Genomic DNA, 14749 nt, shown 5'->3' on the forward strand with positions numbered 1-14749 from the left:
CCCCTGGGAGGCTGAGACCAACTTCAGTCATTTCTTTATAGATTGGCAAGACACTAGAATAATATTTTTATTAAAGTGTCATCTGGCTTTCAAACTAGCTGACAAAAACCTTAGGGTCTTCCTGATAAAAGTATTGTTTCTGGACAAATACTATATGCTGTCACTTCTATGTGGAATCTAAAAAATGCCAAATTCACAGAATGGCGATTCCCAGGGTCTGGGAGGTGGGGGATTGGGGAGATGTTAGTCAAAGGGTACAAACTTCCAGTTAGAAGATGAATATGTTCTTGGGATCTATTGCACAGCTTTGTGAGCATTGTTAACAATTATGTATTATATGCTTGGGTGTTGTTCAGAGAGTAGATTTTAAATGTTCTCACTACCAAAAAGAAAAAAAATTATATATATTTATACATATATATATATGTATAAATATATATATACAAAATTATGTGGCATATTGAAAGTGTTAGCTAACACTATGAGAGTAATTGTTTTGCAATATATAAATGCATCAAAAGAACACTTTGTACACCTTAAAGTTATACAATATTATATGTCATTTATAGCGGAGGAAGGAAAGCTGAAAAAATGGTTTCTCTAAGAGGATGATTATCTCCTTAAAATATTGGAATGTCTTTACAATATGGACTTGAGATATAGTTGTGCTTGAGTTACATTACTGAAATGTGAATTTGATGGAGCCTAAATAATTAAAAGATAATTATGGGGCATCTGCAGCTCACAGAAGTGAGTAGCTGGTACGTATTCACCTCCTCAGTTGATATTTGGTCCACATAAGGATACACTTGCTGCTTTGGTGTTTTCCTGTGTTAGTGGAGACCTGTGCCCTTCCTGGGTGACAAGGATGGTCTCTGGATCTAAAAAACACTAATTGTACTCTTTTATTGATACATCTTCCCCTAGAGGATCCAGGACCCCAAATGTACAATGCTATGTATTTGGTGCTACCTCTATCTAATTACTTGGTTCTCAATGAAGGTAATATTTCCTTTTCCAAGTATAGTGGTCAGATTTGTTACAGTTTTATAAAGGAAGTAATTTTAGCTCTCCAATAATATTAATCCAGCTGAAAACTTTTTGTTTCTTTACTTGTCACACACTCCTTAATCCCTTACACCCAGTAGTCTGCCCCACTCCTCCATTAAAATTGCTGTCAAAGGTCCCCAAAGTGCTGACCAATCCATTTTACAGTTTTCTGTCTTTCTTTTACTTGACTTCACTGTGACATTTGATAGCTGTTGACTGTTCCTTATAACTGCTTTCTGTTGACTTCAGTGATACATTAATTCATTGACCATCCAGCTAATACGTATTAAGCATCTCCTAAATGACAGGCAGAATGCTAGGCATTGATTAAATAACAGTGGGCAAGACTGTGCATTTCTTCCCTCGCACAGATGTTTTCCTCTGTGTTTATTTCACAAGATGTGGTATCAGACAGACTTCACCTTGAGACCTACGTTTGCTACGTATAGTTGTGGAACTTGGGCAAATGTCTTAACATTTTTCACCTGTAAAACGAAGACAATTAAAAATATCTACTTGATAAAAATTTTTTAAAGTGTAAAGTCATCTATGAAAATATTTGGCACATTGTTTAACATTATTCTCACTGGGACCTCTCTAGTTCAGTCAATGTAGGCTTTTAAAGACATTATAGCATCTCTGGCTGGTGTCTTTGACTCTGGTCTTGGTGCTCAAAAGTCCAGCCTTTGTGTTGCCCATCAGTTAACAGCTCACCCCCTCATTCCTATTCCCCAGATGCTATCCACTTACAGTTTGCCCATCCCTGACCATGCTGGGCTCTCCCACTTCTCTGGTTCATCTGTATTCCATTACTGTCCATCTGTCAGTGTGACTGTGCCTTCCTTGTTGGGTTTTTGAACACCCACTTTTATTCAAGTTCTTCAGACACTATCACAGGCATGGGGCTCAAACCCATGCCTCTGTTAGGCTCTAACGGAGGCAAACAGGAAAACCTGTAGAGGAGAGAGTCATACATTGTTTTCTCCATTGTCCATAAGTATTCCCATTTGCCTCTGTCACAGCCTAATCACACTGTGACTTAATTATCTGTAGAGGCTCATATCAGAAAAGAATGTGTCTAGGTGTCTAGGTACCCTTAAATGTGGCACAACTTTGGTTTTAAAGGTACTTTTTAAAATTTTATTTAATATTTTATTTTTTATATGTTTATTTTTGAGAGGGGGAGAGAGAGAGGGAGAGAGAGGATCTGAAGCAGGCTCCATGTTGAGAGCAGAGAGCCCCAATGTGGGCCTCAAAGTCACAAACCAGGAGATGGTGACCCGAGCTGAAGTTGGATACTTAACTGATGGAGCCACCCAGGTGTCCTGGCACAAGTGTAGCTTTAAAAGCTTTATTATATTTACCAAACAAATATTTAGATGAAAGCTTAGTTTTATTTTTTAAACTTTTATTTATTATTTTTAATGCTTTCATTCATTTGAGAGAGGCAGAATGTGAGTGGGGGAGGGGCAGAGAAAGGGAGACACAGAATCCCAAGCAGCCTCCAGGTTCTGAGCTGTCAGCACAGAACACGATTCAAGGCTTAAACTCACATACTGTGAGATCATGACCTGAGCTAAAGTTGAACGCTTAAACGACTGACCAACCAGGTGCCGCAGCTTAGATTTTTTAAAGTTTTTATCTATTTTGAGAGAGAGAGAGAGAGAGAACATGAGTGGGGAAGGGGCAGAGAGACAGAAGGAGAGAGATACCCAAGCACACTCTGTGCTGGCAGCCCGATATGGGGCTCGAACCTAGGAACTGTGAGATCATGACCTGAGCCAAAATCAAGATTTGGATGCTTAAGTGGCTGAGCCACCCAGGCACCCTGAAAGCTTAGTTTCTATGAATGAAATCTTTGTGTCCATGTTCCAGTCATTACACTAGTGATGGGTGTGCAGACATAAATGAGCTCATGTCTTTGTCCTTAAGAGGTGCACGATGTGAAGTCAAATGGATAGCAAATGAAGGACAAAGATTCATGTCATCAATGGATAGGTTATTACATTTTGAGATAAAGGATGTCACATTTAGGCTACCCCTTTTTCTAAAGAAGTGAATTAACAGTAACTTAATTTTTTTTAAGTTTTATTCATTTTTGAGAGAGAGACAGAGAGAGACAGAGCGTGAGAAGGGGAAGGGCAGAGAGAGAGGGAGATACAGAATCTGAAGCAGGCTCCAGGCTCTGAGCTGTCTGCATAGAACCCGATGTGCGGCTCGAACTCACAAACCATGAGATCATGACCTGAGCTGAAGTTGGACGCTTAACCAATTGAGCCACCCAGGTGCCCCAACAATAATTTAAAATTTTAACTTGTTAATGAAAGCAGATTTATTTTAAGTTTTGCCTCTAGAGGAACATATTCTTATAGACCCAAAGGTCAAACTGTCATAGCATCTTCTGACATGAACACATGAGCATGGTCTCTATGTTTCATGTGATTTGCTGTAAGTAGGGGATTTGCATCCTCATAAGTGGGATATTGGAAGTGAGAACTGTACCACTTGTCTCAGCTGAACTACTTTCTCTGTGCTTTCTGAATTTTGAGATGAGGTTTAAAATGAAACTATTTGTAAAAGTTACAGTGATCTTTCCCAAAGTTTACATGTTTACAACTTGAAGAACTTTCTTGTCTTTTATGATACTGTACAGTTTAATAATTGTGAGAACAAAATTTTTTTTTAATGTTTATTTTGAGAGAGAGATTGAGATTGAGTGGGGGAGGGTCATAGAGAGAATGAGAGAAAGAGAGAATCCCAAGCAGGCTCTGTAATGTCAGCACAGAGCCTGGTCCTGGGCTGGAACCCAAAAACCATGAGATGATGACCTGAGCCAGAATCAGGAGTCAGACACTTAACTGGCTGTGCTACCCAGGCACCCCCCAAAGATCTTTATTAGTTAACTGAGTACTGTGATTTTATAGAATTACCATGTATAGTATTTGGGCATAATATTCAAAATATTCTAGCTTTTCTTTATTGGTATAAGTCACTCTAGCACCCTGGCAGACCTCGGTGTCTTTGCTTGAGAATTAACAACTCTTCTTTACCCTTAAGTACAGAAGTGCTTTGTAAGACAGCAGGGATTCCTAGCGGATAGAATGCTGTACTCAAAGAGTAGTTTTTATTTTGTGCTCCTGGTGAGTTGTTTTCTGGATTATTTTTTGGGATTCTGGCAATGAAAATAGAACATAAACTTATTTATTATGTTTAATCTCTGTTCTTAATAACTCTGAGGGTGTTTTCAATGTTATAAAACAAAAAGCAAGTTAAAAGAAATTCTTTTTTTCTTTTTTTTGCATAAAGACTCTCTGTCCTTTTAAGATAAAACTCTTCAAAGTATAGAAGCAATTCGTGGGATGTTTTAGTGACCCATGGAATTTTGTAGTTCAGGGAGTATAATCAGCTTATAGGAATTTTTATTTATTTTGAATTTAGTTTTAATTAGAATTTTGTAATTGAAAAATTTAATAACAACCAAGAACACTGTCTTTGAAGGGATATACATTTAATTTGTATTAGGACTTTTTGGTTATGTATCGATGCTGATATAAGGATTTTGTCTAGGAATACATTTTAGGGAAGGAGTCTTCAGACAGTCAGTAATCAAACCAACAGGGTATATTTTTAGAAGCCGAGAGAAGGGAGATTTAGGAGAATGAGATGATCAGTACAGTCAAATTAAAACAAAAACAACAAACCAGGTTAACTAAGGTAGGGATGAAACAGTATGTATTGCTTTAAGCAATTGCAAAAGTAGTTTCAGTGGAGCCATTGGGACAGGAGCCAAATTGCAGTGAGTGTCGTCCACCTTTTTTTTTCCACACTGGAGAACTGGACAGATAAATGCTATTATCATCAGTTGAGCTGGTCTTACTGTTCGTGATTGCAGCCTACGTTGAAGGGCAATCTTGTACCATGACCATGTAAGATGTGCGCTCATGTTTTTATCTTGATAGGTGAATTTGTCAGCTTGACTCAAATATCAAACCTATGAAACTAAAATTAATATGAAATTCTTCTTAATAAAAGGACTCTTTTTCTCTTAGGTTTTCTACTTTTTTTTTCATTTCACGTTGATTTTAAGAACTTTTTTTGTCCAACTGACTTCTTCACTTGGCTATCAAAAAATTTATACTCTCTAGTGCTGTCTCAAAAAATATTTGATGTCTTTTGGCTGTGTTTTTCAAATAGTAGTGTTGACTCTGCTTTGTTCCCTGATTTCTGCATGGGGAGAACGCTTAGGGAATAATAAAGGTAGGAATAGATAGCAAACCGAGCCCTAGACAGCCCAGATGGCTCTGCCCTTGGACAGGACACTAGCAGAGTGGCCTTCTGTTTCTTTCCCAGTCAGGCCTTATCTTCAGGACCTCCTTATGAGATGGAGTAGACGGGGCAAGAAAATACGAATATATGAACTTACATGTGTTGATTTCGGCCAAAGTCAAAGGAGAAGCAACAGACTGACTCTGTATAGAAGTTTCCTTTAGTGTACACACTCAGCTCATACACAGGTGTTGTATCCTTCCTGTATGGACCGTAAATTCCCTCCATATTTTCCCTCAGATCGTCCTTAATGGTGGCTCTAACTAGATCACGTGTGACTGGTTCTAGTTTCTACATAATGTGTTGTGTGTATGTGTGTGTGTATGTACTTACTTTTTATTATACCTCCATTACTGTAAGATAGAGTTCCTTTTGCCATGTCAAGTGGGAGTGAATGTAGACCAGGAAGACAAAGACTTTTAACCCTTTCTGGTGAGATTCCAGACTCTTGGTTACTCTCAGTTTTGTGGGTCAAAGAATGCAAATCAGTCCACCATTCTGCCATTTTAGTTTCTTGTTTTGTCCCTCTCTCCCGGGATTCTAACTTCATTCCTTCTGTTGACACTAGATAATCCGATACCTTTCTCTGCTCAAGTACCAAAAATTCCCTCTCTGGTTGACATTTCCCACTTAACAGAAGAATTTTGATAAGTCAGATAGTAATAGTGGATGGGCCCGATAGAGAAACAACTTGATAGCTGCTTCTGGAAAGTTTCTTTACCTATGAGGGAAACCATTAAGAAAAAGATCTTGTTTGTGCTAATTGTAGCAAATGGAGTAGGGTATTGAAAAGAAAATTGGGCAGCTAAATTAGCAGCATTTAGAAAGTTTGTGCTACAGGGGGCTGAGGTAAGGTAGGAGGCATGAACAGGCAGAACACAGAGGATTTCTAGAGCAGCAAAACTACTCTGTGTGATGCTGTAATGGTGGACACGTATCCTTACACATTTGTCCAAGCCCAAGGACATACAACACCAAGAGTGAACCCTACTGTAAACTACCAACTCTGAGTGATGGTGTTGTGTCATTGTCATTCATTGATTGTAACAGATGTACCACTGTAGTGCATGACTGATTGTGTGTGTGTGTGTGTGTGTGTGTGTGTGTGTGTGAAGGGGGAGGTTGTGTATTTGTGGGAAGAGTGTTCTATGGAAAATATCTGTACTTTGTGCTCACTTTTGCTGTGAGTCTCAAACTTCTCTAAAAAATAAAGTCTACTTAAAAACAAAAACAAAAACAAAAAACCATAAAGTTAAAGGAAGCTTATGCTCATCAACATCTTAGAAGCCCCAAGAAGGTGAACTGAAATTTTCCTTCTCTAATTCAAAATGAATTAATCTCTCTGAGAATTTCTGGGCCCGAGGGAAATATCTCTCTAGCTTCACTCACTAGTTATCTCATTTGATGAGCATTTTTTAAAAAGCTATAAATTCAATTATTTTATTGCATTTGACTAACATTTGCTTCCCATTTACCTCTAGGTTTGAAGTTTGAGGAAGTTCAAGAAAGATTTGGTGAGGAGTTCTTTAATATATGCTTTGATGAGAATGAGAGAGTCCTTTGAGCCATGGGTGGCACATTGCAGGACTTTTGTAATGGCTTTGATGCTCTGTTGGAACACATCAGAACTTCCTTTGGGAAACAGGCCACGCTGGAGTCCCCATCGTTCCTGTGCAAGGAGCTCCCCGAGGGCGCCCTTCTGCTTCACTACTTCCGTCCTCACCACGTTGTGGGCTTCGCGATGCTGGGCATGATCAAGGCTGCAGGAAAGAAGATCTACCAGCTTGATGTGGCCATGGAGCAGGTGGCCAATGAGAAACTGTGCTCCGATAGAACCCAGGCAATTGTAGCTGTCTTACCTTCCTCATCAAAGAATGTGACAATACTAACACCAGGAAGAACCTTCCCCGGGGAGCCTCCCAAATCCCTGCGGACCTCAGAATCAGCATCAGTACCTTCTGCAGGGCCTTTCTTTTCCAATTTGATGTTTGACATCCACATGTCCGTCCTACAGCTGGGGGAAGGCCTGCGGAAATAGCTGTGGTGCAACAGCCACAAAATGCTCAGGTTTGAGGACTGCTTCGAGATCGTTTCTCCAAAGGTCAGTGCGGCCTTTGAGAGGGTCCTGTTGCGACTGTCCACCCCGTTTGTGATCAGGACCAAGCCTGAGGCTTCTGGCACTGAAAATAAAGAGAAGGTGAGTGGCCATGGGCTTGAGATGGGTGATGGGGACTGGAAGAGTGCATAATTATTTCTGTAAATTACATGCGGCGGTAGTTGTAATTATTGAGGCTACAGAACTTAAAGGGCCGTTTAGAAAATTACTGGTCCCAGGGGCGCCTGGGTGGCGCAGTCGGTTAAGCGTCCGACTTCAGCCAGGTCACGATCTCGCGGTCCATGAGTTGGAGCCCCGCGTCAGGCTCTGGGCTGATGGCTCGGAGCCTGGAGCCTGTTTCCGATTCTGTGTCTCCCTCTCTCTCTGACCCTCCCCCGTTCATGCTCTGTCTCTCTCTGTCCCAAAAATAAATAAAAAACGTTGAAAAAAAAATTTAAAAAAATAAAAAAGAAAATTACTGGTCCCTGAATGTATGGAAAAAGATTTGGCCTTATTCCCAGCCATTTTGCATAGGGTCTGCCTCTTCCATTAGTTTATTTCAGCATATAAAAGGAAGACACTTACTAATACCAGCCACAGTAATTACAAAAATGATAGGACTCACCAAGAACCTGATCCTGTAAAGCCATGAATATTTCCACCAATTGAAGGCAAACAGGAGAGAAATGGAAAGGCGGATTCCAACAGTGTGGGGCCTGCTCACCTTCTCCTTAAATAACTATGGGTGGAAAGCTAGCTCCACTTTGAGTATGCTCTGTTCTAAATGTCATAATCTAGGAACGTCTTGGTTGCATCCTATTTTTGTCTCAGTGTGCAGAATAATGGATTTTCTAAGAGTTGGAAATTAAGTGGCTATCTCACGAGTGCTTTTCTTAATAGATTGTAGCATTGACACAGGGACTCATTCCTTTAGAACAGGCTCACTGCTTGGAGAACAGTGTCAACACTAGGAATTATCAATTTCTTTGAATCCCTGTTTGGAAAATCTTGGTTATTAACAAATGAAAAGATGGGTAAAGCTTTTTTTTTTTTTTTTTTAGGGGAAGTCAACATTTAAGTAGAAATGTGAAGAAAAATTAGTCATTATTATTTTAAATACAAAAATAAATGATATAAATGATACTCTTCTGCAGTAGACCTTTGTGTGTATCAACTTCCAGTAGAGCTTTTTGGTATTTTGTGACCAGAAAAGTATGGGGCTCCTGGGTGGCTCAGTTGGTTAAGCATCCAACTTTGGCTCAGGTCATGATCTCCCAGTTCAAGCCCCATGTGGGGCTCTGTGTTGACAGCTCAGATCCTATAGCCTGCTTCAGATTCTGTGTCCCCCTCACTCTCTGCCCCTTCCCCTCTCATGCTTTGTCTCTGTCTCTCAAAAATAAATGTTAAAGAAAACTTTTTTAAAGTAAAGTGAAGTTCTTCTAGGTGATTCAGCTTGTTCACAAGCATTTTAGGGAAAGCTGTTGACTTTTGGAAATGAACAGGCTGCTGTGGGCTAAAGGAAAGATGAGTTACAGAGATGATTAAAAACTCAGTGAATTAGGGGCGCCTGGGTCACTCAAGTCAATTAAGCATCTGACTTCAGCTCAGGTCATGATCTCGCGGTTCATGAGTTCAAGCCCTGCGTTGGGCTCTGTGCTGACAGCTCAGAGCCTGGAGTCTGCTTCAGATTCTATGTCTCCCTCCCTCTCTGCCACTCCCCCACTCGCACTCTGTCTCTCTGTCTCTCAAAAATAAATAAACATTAAAAAAATTTAAAAAAAACCTTAGTGAATGAGTACTCATGTATTTGTATTGTGGTGTGCCTGCCATGAGAAATAAATAAGGGACTAGCCCCCTGAAAGCAGAGCCAAAGACATTTTTGAGGATCTTCTGCAGCATTTGTTTTAGAACTGCTTTTTATAATTTTGAAATTCAATGGAAACATTTTAAACAAAATACTTGAGAGATAGGGAACAATACCCATTTATTCAGGATGACTGGATCCCGTGATTTAGAAAACTGATCCAGTGTTGTTGTCAACATTTAGATTCAGCGATTCGAAAGCATCTAAGTATAAACCTGAAAAATCCAACTTGGCATGCTTGGATATTTTAGTCTGAATGAATTGTTATTATTTCTGTTTGATTACACATGGTGTTTTAATAATATTTCTTACATATATATTATATATATTTATATGTTCAATGATTGCTACCCTTTCTTGAAGCTCTTTGCAAAAGAGGGAAATTGTTTAGTGTATGTTTTTGTCCATATTTTTAGTTGACTTAAAATTGGAATTATTCTGTCCTTTTAATTTAGAGAATATTAAAACTGTCAGTTCTGTTTCACAGAAGTGAAGTGCTTGGCTAGAAGGGTGTGAGCAGTGTTGGCCTTTAAAATTGAACTTAATATTTTTGAAAATGTGCCTGAAGTAGAATATGTTATTACCAATGTTAATTGCTTTATATATTTTGTAGATTTTAGAAAAATTAATTCAATTTATAGTTATTGCTTCAGATTTCCCCCCTCTATTTCATCTGGCTTGTATTTCTGTTTAATTTGCATACCAGTGTGAGGAATAGACATAATGAAATGATGATTCACATGTCAAGGTCCCCTGCCAGTTCCGATAATAGGAAAATGTGCTTATGAATGAAATGCCATTATAACTTAAACATGGCAGTGACAGCTTAAAAATAAAGCAATAGGCAGGATTTTTACTTAGAATAGGACAGCAATCCTCTCATCCTTAGGCTTATATTTCTGCTTATTCACCTGGGTTTCCCAGAAGGGGACATTTGGGAAGTTCTTTTGGCCCCATTTGGAACTGTGGTCAGTAACTTTATGGCATGGAGTCTTAACCAGGTGAATAACATTTTTGAGTTACTATGTTTCCATATCCCAAATTTGTATTTTCTTAACAAATGGAAAGAAGAAAACCAAGGTTAAAAATTAGGATTCTCTTGATAAATTTGACCTGTTACTCACTATTTTCCCCATAATAGGTGTTCTTTCTTGTTGATGAATAATTCCATGTTGTCTGAAGTTTCTAATTTTTTATGGGGCTTTGATAAGAAAGTGCGATTTTCATTTTTATTTATTTTTTTAATTTTTTAATGTTTTATTTATTCTTAAGAGAGAGAGAGAGAGAGAGCGTGAGCCTGGGAGGGGCAGAGTGAGAGAGGGACACAGAATCCGAAGCAGCCTCCAGGTTCTGAGCTGTCAGCACAGAGCCTGACGTGGGGCTTGAACTCACAAGCCATGAGATCATGACCTGAGCCAAAGTCAGACACTCAACAGACTGAGCCACCCAGGCACCTCAAGAAAGTGCTGTTTTTAAATAATTTAGGATATTCCTTGGTCCAAAGGTGAAGGCTTTCATGATAATTTCACTGTTTTGGCTGTGCACTTAATGCCGGCCATCCAAAAAAAAAAAAGTCAAATACCCAAGAAGTGAAAACCAAGAGCTAATTGTGTAACTGAATGACAGTAAATCATTTGCAGAATGAACTGTAATGCTTCTGCTAAACAGGATCTTTGTCACTTTCTGTTGTCAGCCATTGCTTACCCATATGATTAGAGGCAGAATGTGTTTGTGTGCAGTTTGGCGAAATACTAATGGATCAGAAAGCCATCATCCTAGTTCCAGAGAACTTGCATCGTGATTGTGCAGTAATGAGTTATGGAGACCAGAAGGGGGAATGTCACCGAGAGGCATCATATGCAGTCATCAGTGGCAGGCTTCAATTCAGCAGACTTTAGAGGTCAGGAGGGACTCTTGCAGGTGGACTGACCCAGCTTGGAGTCCCTCTATTTGGCTCCCTCTGCATCTTCTAAGTGATCGCCTATGCCTTACATAGTCTCCTCTCTCTCTTTTCTTCTCTGCCCATGTGGCATTTCTGTGTTTTTATCTTTCCTTAAAGCTCACCTTCTTTTCATCACGTTTCTTTATCAGATGTCAGGTGTCAGATATCAGATATCAGATATCAGATGTCAGATATCATTAAATATGAATGAATTAGTTCATTATTTAAAAAAGAACAGATTCAACATTGGGAATTAAGGGTGAATTATGAATCTCTTAATTTGTACTTGCATCTTTAGGTCATTCAAATCTAACTATTTGGAGAATTTGGAAGTTTGTCACATCAGTCTTTGGAGGCATTGTGGTGAGTTTTAGAGGAAATTTGTTGCGGTGCAATGTGCAGCTTGGGGCATTACATCTAGTCCTGTGAATCTAATGTATTCACATAGATTCCAAAGCCTCTTTGTATGGAGGGGCCATGTGTGTAAAGAGGGCTGTTAGAAACTGGACGAATGGCCCATGGCTTCCTTCTCCACATTATAAGGTGATAGTGTGTGGGAAAGTGGAGGTAGCCTGGGCGAGAGGCGTCTCAGACCCGTGATTTTAGTAAATCCCTGTAATCTGAGCCTCAGGTTAATTCATCTGGAAATTAAGAAACCCAGATGAATAATTAGTATTTATACTCCTTATTAAGTCATCTTTAACATGTGTAAATTTATAGGAAGTCCATGGGTCATGAAAGTTGCTATCATCCCTTTGATTCAATGAATTCAGGCAATTTCAAAGAGAAGCAGAGGGGAATCTGACTTTTCAACCATGAAGAGTCATCCTCTTATCAGGACCGACTTAAAGCAATTCTCTGACAGCTTAGGCTGCCTACCTCAAACACTTTTTTGTTTGGATTAAATGACAATCCATGTAAAATTTTTCTGTCTTCAGCTTCAGTGTAAGCCATGATTATTATTTTTGCTCTTCACACTTGTAACCTCCTTCCTATCTGTTCTCCTCCTCACTTATGGCCTTAGAAAAGAAGGTACTGGACATCAGTAGGTTTAATAATTTTAAAGAAATATGAAACCTGCTGGTATGACATCTCCCTAAAATATGACTTGGGGATCTGCTTTTTTCTTTATAAACTGTTCTTGTTTTAAAATCCCGAGTCTCCTTTTCAGAGTCACTAGAGTTTGGAATCAAGTTTTTACTACCTGGGTCTACTAATACCTTTTATGTACACACGTTATAGTGCTCTACTGTGCCAGTGGCTTCCAAGATAAAACCAATTGGTTAGCTTAGGCACAACCTGAAATAACAGTGGATTTGAGAAACAATAAATAACATGAGTTCTTTTGACATTTTTTTTCCTAATAGCAACGCTTCAACGAACTTTAATAATATTGTGGAAGGAGTCCAGGTTTTGAAATACATCATCCCTACAACAGAGAAATGGCATTTTCACTTGTGTTCCCAGAGTTGGAACTGAGGAAAAGCATGAACAGTAACGCATTTCTTTTTCAATCCCTAGAAATATCCTCACATTTGTCTTATTAATTAGAAGTCACAAAACAAATTCTGGGAAATAATTTTAAAAGAATACAGAATTAACCTCTGATTTTCTGTGATCAGATCAGCTTCCAGCCTTCTTTATCTTTCCTAGACATGTGCCCATTTTCTTCTGACACAATGATTGAAAAGTTGAAAATATATTTATTAATCTTACCATGCTGTAATGACATTGTTGAAAGACAAATTTCACCTACCAAGAATACATCACTTGACTTCATTTCAGGTTAGTGTGGGAAAATGTGAGGTTTTTTTTTCTCTCTTCAGACTGACACATTCTGTTAGAGAATTTCAAATATTGGACGATAATTTTAATGATGGAAGAAATGACATTAGGTCTTTCTCTATTAGCATTATACAACATAGATGTAACTATGTCTTTGAGTCACAACTATCTGGAGTTTGCTTTGCTCTTGTAGTTATAAATGAGATCTTCAATTTTTGTGGGTTTTTTGTTTGTTTGTTTGTTTGTTTGTCTTTTCTCTGGAACTGCTTCCTGCCCATAAACTGCCTTTTAAAGTAGGTTGGACAAATTTGGATTCTGACACTGGTATTGCTGAGGCTCATTCTGGTTCTTTCAATCTTTAAATGCCTGTAATGTTAAAATGCCTGCATAGTGCCATGCTACTGTATAGTTACTGTATTCTGTAAAGAGGACAAGGTATTTGTTACATGGTGAAGTATATATTCGCTATAGTGACCTCCATACCTCAAGTGCCCATTTTACTGTTGGATAGGTGAATAAAGTATGCCCAAGATGGCCAATGGGGCTCAAACAAACTCTGGTCTCTAGCTTAGAGACCCCTCCTCTGTGTTCTTCTTCCTTTGTTTGCTGCATGCGCAAAAATCCCCACAGATATGGAAGCTGACAGCTATAAATTATCCTCCCCACTTGCATTTGGGGCTCAGATCTTTGGAAAAACAGTCTCCTCTGAGCCCACCAGTGTTAAATAAATCTCCGACTGACCAAGATTTTTGAGTGCTGCCTGGTTTTTCTGCCAGTGTTCCAGCCTGGTTCCGTAACATATTTGGTTCCCTGACTGGGAAACCCAACCACACTGGCCCATTGTTGCCACTGGTTTGGAAGAATGGCGAGGCAGTGACGGAGCAAGGGATCACAAGGGAGAAGACCCGTCCTGCCTGAATTTCGGCAGTCTCCTACTCATTCACCTCAGGCCAGCCCTGCTCCATTGTTCCCACCAGACTCAAAGAGACCTGGAAGGTGAGGACCTGGACCCGATGTCAGAACCGGTAAGGCCGGGACCTCAAAATAGTCAGGCCTACCCAAAAGGGTGGAAGGGGGACCTAATCAATCCCCAGAAGCCTTAATAGTCTCACAGGTAGAAAATTTTGCAGGAGGGAATGTAATAGACTCTGGTGTGTGTCTGCATGTGAATGTACAGCTCAGCCAGCCTTGCCAGTCGAGTTCGAGTTAGTGGCTTCACAGGCAGGCATTCTTAAGGTCCCCAAAAGTCTACAGAGTCTGAATGGGCTCTCCTGTGTCATGGTGAGCATATAAGGTCTAGGGCAGTATCGGATCAGACTCTGATTGCAAGTCACAAAGCTGAGTCCACAACAGCCAAACCTCACCTCAAGTTTCCCTCAGAAACGCGACCAGTGGAGTATCTGATTGGTCCTCTCATCCAAGGGGATACCCTCCCTTTGTCTGTCCTTGTGACACTGAACATGAGAAAGAAATTAATAATGGGATCAAAACAGAGTAAACCTATGATTTTAGATGTCATGCTCAAATATTTTAAAAAGGGATTTTCAGGTGATTATGGGGTGAAAATGACACCCAGGAAGTTAAGGACCTTTTGTGAACTAGAATGGCCCATATTCAATGTAGGATGGCCCCCAAAAGGGGCATTAGATGCTCAAATACTGCAGTGGGTTTGGCTAATAGTCACTGA

The 14749-nt window shown here is 39.5% G+C and overlaps 1 protein-coding gene across 1 annotated transcript in view; it reads left to right on the forward strand.

Moving 5' to 3' along the window:
- Positions 1–7676, forward strand: part of LOC125915529 (guanylate cyclase soluble subunit alpha-2-like) — a 33474-nt gene extending 25798 nt beyond the window's left edge. Inside the window, exon 2 of the mRNA XM_049621459.1 lies at positions 6858–7676. Coding sequence (XP_049477416.1) covers positions 6944–7414 — 471 coding nt within the window. The 5' untranslated portion in view covers positions 6858–6943 and the 3' untranslated portion in view covers positions 7415–7676. The remainder of the gene's footprint in view (positions 1–6857) is intronic.
- Positions 7677–14749: the final 7073 nt, after the last annotated feature.

The sequence above is a fragment of the Panthera uncia genome, chromosome D1, assembly GCF_023721935.1.
Source record: "Panthera uncia isolate 11264 chromosome D1, Puncia_PCG_1.0, whole genome shotgun sequence".
Taxonomy (NCBI): domain Eukaryota; kingdom Metazoa; phylum Chordata; class Mammalia; order Carnivora; family Felidae; genus Panthera; species Panthera uncia.